The sequence below is a fragment of the Lactuca serriola genome, chromosome 7 (assembly GCF_051521515.1).
Source record: "Lactuca serriola cultivar US96UC23 chromosome 7, Lser_US96UC23_V15, whole genome shotgun sequence".
NCBI lineage: Eukaryota > Viridiplantae > Streptophyta > Magnoliopsida > Asterales > Asteraceae > Lactuca > Lactuca serriola.
In genome coordinates this window covers 158,458,348-158,464,530 of record NC_136414.1, presented here as the reverse complement: position 1 = coordinate 158,464,530, position 6,183 = coordinate 158,458,348, and the positions used below count along the sequence as shown (strand labels likewise).

Sequence of the window (6,183 nt, the reverse complement as noted above, 5' to 3'; positions counted from 1 at the left end):
TTTAATGGATTTTATGGCAGTAAACTAGGAGTTTACGTCCGTAAACTCCCCCATACCCATTTCTTATGTGTTTTGGTGGTGTTAGGACAATCACATGTGATTTAAACTCATTTTACAAGCCTTGGATGGATTTTTGGGCATCATTTGACATAGCTTTAGGAGTTTACGGCCCAAGACCCCTTCTTATGGTCGTGAACTCCTTAGGGGGTGATTTCCTTATGTTTTAGGCTTCTAAGTTGTTTGTGGTTGATTCTAGAATTTAATCCAAGGCTATTGGTGTGTTTAAATGGCATTTTAACACTTCAAAATGAGTTTACTCCCCATGTTAATGAGTTTACGGCCCAAGCATGTTCTTGGGCAGTAAACTCATGTTTACTCCTCTAAATTGATATTCAAGGTGTTCTAAGTCTAATTCCATAATCCTACAAGCCATATCTAAGCTCCAAAGGTCAATTGGAAGGGTTTTTGGGCTCCAAAACCCATTTTATGTGAGTTCACGGCCTAGGACTATTCTGGGGCCGTAAACTCATGAATGTGGTCCTATTCCATGATTTGAACTCGAATTTGAAGGCCTAAGATGCTATACTAGGAGTTAGGGTAGTTACCTTGGTGATTTGGAGCTTAAATTTGATGTTTTTGGACCTTAATCTTGAGTTTGAGGAGAGAGGTTAGAGAGAGAGTAGTGAGAGAGAGGAAAGGCTTCAAATGAAGTCTTTTGAGCTTTAAATAGGTCCTAAGTTCGAGACACGGTGAAATTCTACCCGATACCGACGTTAAACGTGGCTTTTGGTCGCATCCGATTAAGTTGTCGTTACCCGATATGGTCGAAACTTAAATTTTTCTAATTGATAATTTGGAATATTTTCTTGAGTTATTAACGTGTTTGAGTACCCATTACGTCATAACAAATGACTCAATTTTAATGACTAAGGGTGCGTTTGATACCATCTGACTCGGTTTGAGTCAGCTAATTGGGCTGACCCGGTCAGACCTTAGATGTTAGATGGTGTGCTTTCTCGGAAAGATATCTGACTCAACAGTCTTACCCGGTCAGCCTTGTAACATATGCTAACTGGGAATAAAGACAATCCTGCCCCTTAATTCTTTCTTCCATCGTTCCATTCTCAAGACCTAAAAAAAAAAACGCCGACAGCTCCAAGTCGTTTCCATCTAGCAGCGGCGTCGCTCCTCCATCTCGATCGCATCTTGCAAGTCGCTGCCATCTTGCCACCGTGTAGCCACCATCTCACCGGCTAACAAGAGCTCGCCATCTCCGATTGATATTTCGATTTCTTTTCATTCAATCACTGCAATTCATCACAAACAGGTAAGAGTATTATCCTTTTATGTATAATCTATAATTTCAGAATCCGATTTGGGGTTTGGGAACACTAATTTTGGGTTTGGGATCGATCAATCTGTGAAATCGAATAAAATTCTTATCTTTTATGCAATTGATTGTCTATATCCCTTCATATAAAGCATGGATGCAGTAGATATGTTCCAATATACAACATTATTTGTAATCAATTTCATTGATTTAAGTGGGTCCAGATTTGTTTACATTTTTTTTTGAAGTGTTATTTGTAATCAATTTCATGGACGAATTTTCTTTTGAATTTTGAACTGTTATTTGCTAGAATATTACATCCTCTTTTTTTTTTCCTGCTGCTGGGGATGTTTATTACTGCCACTACAAGGTAGTAGTGGCATTGCTGTTAGATTGAGCTTTTATTTGCCATTATATACATATTGTTTGCTTTGTTTTTGTGTTTTTTGGTGAATTAAAAGAAAAAAAGATATTGTCTTTAAAATACTTGAGCTTGAGAAGGTGTACAAATATCATAATTACCATGCCTATTTCAATTCTTGGGAGTTTCTTGTTTTATGGAATCAACATGATTGTCTAGCTTCATAGCATTTCCAATCTCATTACGAATCCTATGCACTGTAATAATACATAATAGACATATCACAATTCCACAGATTTTATGCTTTTATTGGTACAAAATAATTTTTTTATATTTAAAATTGTTTTTGATCATGATAAATTTTATGATAAATCATTTTAACTATTAACTTTTTAGGATGTTGGTTTGGAACGAGAATGAGGACAAAACTTTTCTTGATGCATGTATCCATGAACTAACCACTAATGGTCGTGAGGGTTCCGGACTTAAGACAAGTTCATGGAAGACAATACGCGAAAAATTGATAAACGAACACGGTAAAGAGGTTGATCAGAAGCAAATGAGAAATCACTTTGACTACTACAAATCAAAGTATGTTGCTTGGGTGAAACTCAAAAACAAAACCGGCAATATATATGATCCTATAAAAAATAAATTTAATTTGACCGATGAACAATGGAAAGAAGAGGGGAAGGTGATATTTTTATAATAAATACTATTATGATTATTTTTATAACATATCCTAATATTTATAAAAATTGTAAACAGTTGAACAAGTTCGTGTTGTCATTGAAAACTAAACCTCTGTTGTTCCCTGATCTTTGCACCCAACTATTCGAAGGGTCGACCTCAACCGGCTTTCAAAGTTGGGGGCCATCTTCTACACTCCCTCGTCCAGTAGAAGAGTTTAGTGCCCATGATTTTGATGATGATGTTCAAATGGAAACCTCAACACAACACGTAGGTGCAAGTCAAGAATCTTCAGGGCGCTCAAAAAATATGGAAGTTGGTGGAAAAAAAAGAGTTGGTGGAAAAAAAAGAGACGCAAGGGCTTTAGAAGTTGAGGATGAGATTGTCAAGCTTGCAAGGTCATTAGTGGAAAAAAAACGAAAGAATTGAAAAAAGTGAAATGGATAAGGATGTTGATGCATGTATGGAGAAATTGAACAAAATGGAATGGGGAGAAGAAGATGAAAGACACAAAACCGCTCTTTTGTTATTTGGTGAAAGTGCCGATGCTAGGAAAGTTTGGTTACGACTTTCGCATACTAGTTGTGAGTCGTGGGTGATGGGTGCGGGTAGGAAGTATGGTTATCTTTGATGATATTTACTAGTTTTTTTGTTGCATGACTTTTTGTTACTTGCATGACATTTAGATGCTATGTTTGATGACTTTTTTGGATGTTATTTTGGATGATGTGTACTAGTTTTTGTTAATTTTGGATCCTATGTTTGATGACTTTTGTTACTTTGGATGATGTTTAGATATTGAATATGACTTTTGTTATTTACTAGTTTTTTGTTATATGACTTTTGTTACGTTGGAAAGTTTGGTTACTTTAACATGTTACCTAATTGTTTGTAACAGGTCAAGTATGGTTTCTGATGGTGAAGTTATAGCTTTTCTTTTACTTGTGTTTTATTGGTTGAGGTCAAACCGGCGCAGGCTAATTAGAATCCATACAATTAGAGATAACGATTCAAGCGGGTATGCGTATACGCAAGATTTGATGTACGGAGACCCTACACAATGTTTCGATATGATGCGTCTTACACAAGAGGCATTTGCTTTATTATGCAACCACTTTACCCAAAAAAACTGGTTGCAAGCTAGTAGGACAATAAGCATTGAAGAGAAGATGGTTGTATTCTTACATGTTATAGGACATAATGAACGTTTTCGCGCGGTTAAGGGAAGATTTCATCACTCCACACAAACGATTCATCAATGTTTTCACGAGGTCCTAACAGCAATGATGTATTTTGCAAAAGAAATTATAGTACCAACAACTCCTAATCCAACAAGACATAACTCGGAACGACATAGACGGTTAAAAAATATTTTTTCCGGAGCAATAGGTGCATTAGATGGAACTCTTGTACATGCAGTTGTACCTGTTGATCAACAAACTCGTTATAGAGGAAGAGGAAAAGGAGAATGTTTTCAAAATGTAATAGGAATTTGTGATTTTGATATGATATTCACCTTTGTTTGGGCTGGATGGGAGGGTATAGCACATGATTCAAGAGTTTTGAAAGAAGTTGCATTTAATTCGACTTCTGGATTTCCATTTCCTCCACCAGGTTTGTAATCTTTATATAATTTTTATTATCTATCTTCTTTATATAATGTGTCATTATATAATATGTGTAACATTCATTTGCAGATAAATATTATCTTTGTGATGCCGCATATACAAACACTCGTGGATTTATGGCTCCATACCGCAATACTAGGTATTGGTTAGCCGATTTTCGAAGAGGCAGACCTTTAACTAGAGAAGAAAGGTTCAATTATGCACATGCGCAACTTAGAAATGTTATTGAGCGTGCTTATGGTGTATTGAAAGCGAGATTCCCAATCTTAAAACAAATGGCTCCTTATCCTTTTACAGTGCAAAGAGACATAGTCATTGCTTGTGTTGCGGTCCATAATTTTATAAGGAAATACAATATAGAAGATGACTTGTTTAGAAATTTTGAGGAGGACACTATGGTTACTCCTGACGTCCAAGGTGGAGGAATTGATAGAGAAAACATACAAGGCATAGAATGGGGTCCAGAAGCCGTTGAACATATGCGTGTTTTGCGTGATCAGATTGCAAATCGACTACTTTCACCTACTTTACATTAAATTATTATGTTATTTTAAATTTCATTATGTTTTATTTGGATATTAAATGATTTATGTTTAATTTACATTTTGTATGACATTTTTTATTTGTGTGTAATTTACATTTTGTATGACAATATGTATGTTTTATAATTATTCAGCAACTTAATCCATCACTATATATAACAGCAGGGTAAAATGGTCATTTTTCATCACTCAGCACATTCAGTCAGATGTACAATCAAACAACAAGATTTCTTACTCAGTCAGGATTTCTTACTCAGACAGACCTTTCCCAGTCAGCACTTTCTCAGTCAGCAACTATCAAACGGGGCCTAAATTTAAAAACGATCGGAAACAATTCGAATACGATAAGTTTTACTGACGAATCGGGTTACGACGACGGAACGAACTTCGGGTTGTTACATATGATTTTGTCCTCCCATGCACATGTTCCGACTTAACATACTAAAATAGGCCATGTTAATAATAAGGTTTTTCTATAAAAAGTTTTAAAACCACCCCAACCATCATTGAGCCAAAAGAAACTAAGGATTAAACTTGATGTTCTAGGAAATTATAATACCTGTTTATGAAGATTTGTCTTTAGTTTATAAGTATAAATATAATGCAAATATAATCTTTGAAAATATTAAAACACCAAGAATTCATTAGCGGTTTTTGCTTTGACTGATGTGAGGAAGAAGATAAAGAAAAAGATCTCTATTTTAAACAATTTTAATTTTTGATGTTGTATAAGCCGGTGCCATAGGGCTTTTGAAGAATAGACATCAACAAATATCTACTTTTCGCTTGGGGCTTCTGCTGGAAACCAAAAGATAAGTTGACTTCATTTTTAGTTATTTTACGCATATTCATTTTGTATATTATTATTTTCAATGACGATTTGTCATTATTCATATACATGGTAATTGTTAATTGCTATGAGTTTAGATATGTAAAATAATTAAATAAAGCAATATCGAGTTTTTGACCAAAATAATCTTTTCCAATCTAGTGTTTTTCTCAAAATACTTTAAAAATATTTACAAAACTAGTGTTTTTCTCATTTTCTTGTATTTTTTCAGTTTTTGATATTGTTTTTATTTTATTTAAATATCAGTTTTTTCTTAATTTCAGTTTTTACTGTTTTTTTTAAATATCATTTTTTATTTTCTTTATTTCGTTTTTTTAATATATGTTTAATATATAGAAAACAAAAAAAAAACACATAAGTTCATGCATTATATCATCAATTAAAAAAAATTAAAATAATTATGGATTTCGTAAGAAAAAAAGAACACCTTTTTAGTTTCTCTTTTGTAAATATAAATCAAAATAATAAATAAAACAAATCATCTTTGTGTACATGAAACTCATCCTTCTTGGTCCTTACTTAAATTACCTACAATGTAGATACAAAGAAGAAAAAGGGAAAAACATTTTTATATAGCTTTACTTGTGTCTGATTTTTAATATTTGTATGAATATTATGTCTAATATGGATTTGTTTGTTTTTCTTATTTCAAAAGAAATTGGAAAGAGTAGTTTACTAATTTAGTAATATATTATACTATTTTGATTTTCAAATTTTTGATCAGTTTTTTATACTAAACTGATATAGTCTTAACCAAAATATAAATTTGGACACATATGTAA

At 33.3% G+C, this 6,183-nt stretch overlaps 1 protein-coding gene across 1 annotated transcript; it reads left to right on the top strand.

Annotated features, from left to right (window-relative positions):
- Nucleotides 1–2,820: 2,820 nt before the first annotated feature.
- Nucleotides 2,821–4,545, top strand: LOC145064489 (uncharacterized). The gene is made up of 3 exons (XM_079011930.1): nucleotides 2,821–2,942; nucleotides 3,280–3,851; nucleotides 4,079–4,545. Exons 1-3 carry the CDS (start codon nucleotides 2,821–2,823, stop codon nucleotides 4,543–4,545), a joined length of 1,161 nt encoding a protein of 386 aa, XP_078868056.1.
- The last annotated feature ends 1,638 nt before the right edge of the window (nucleotides 4,546–6,183 follow it).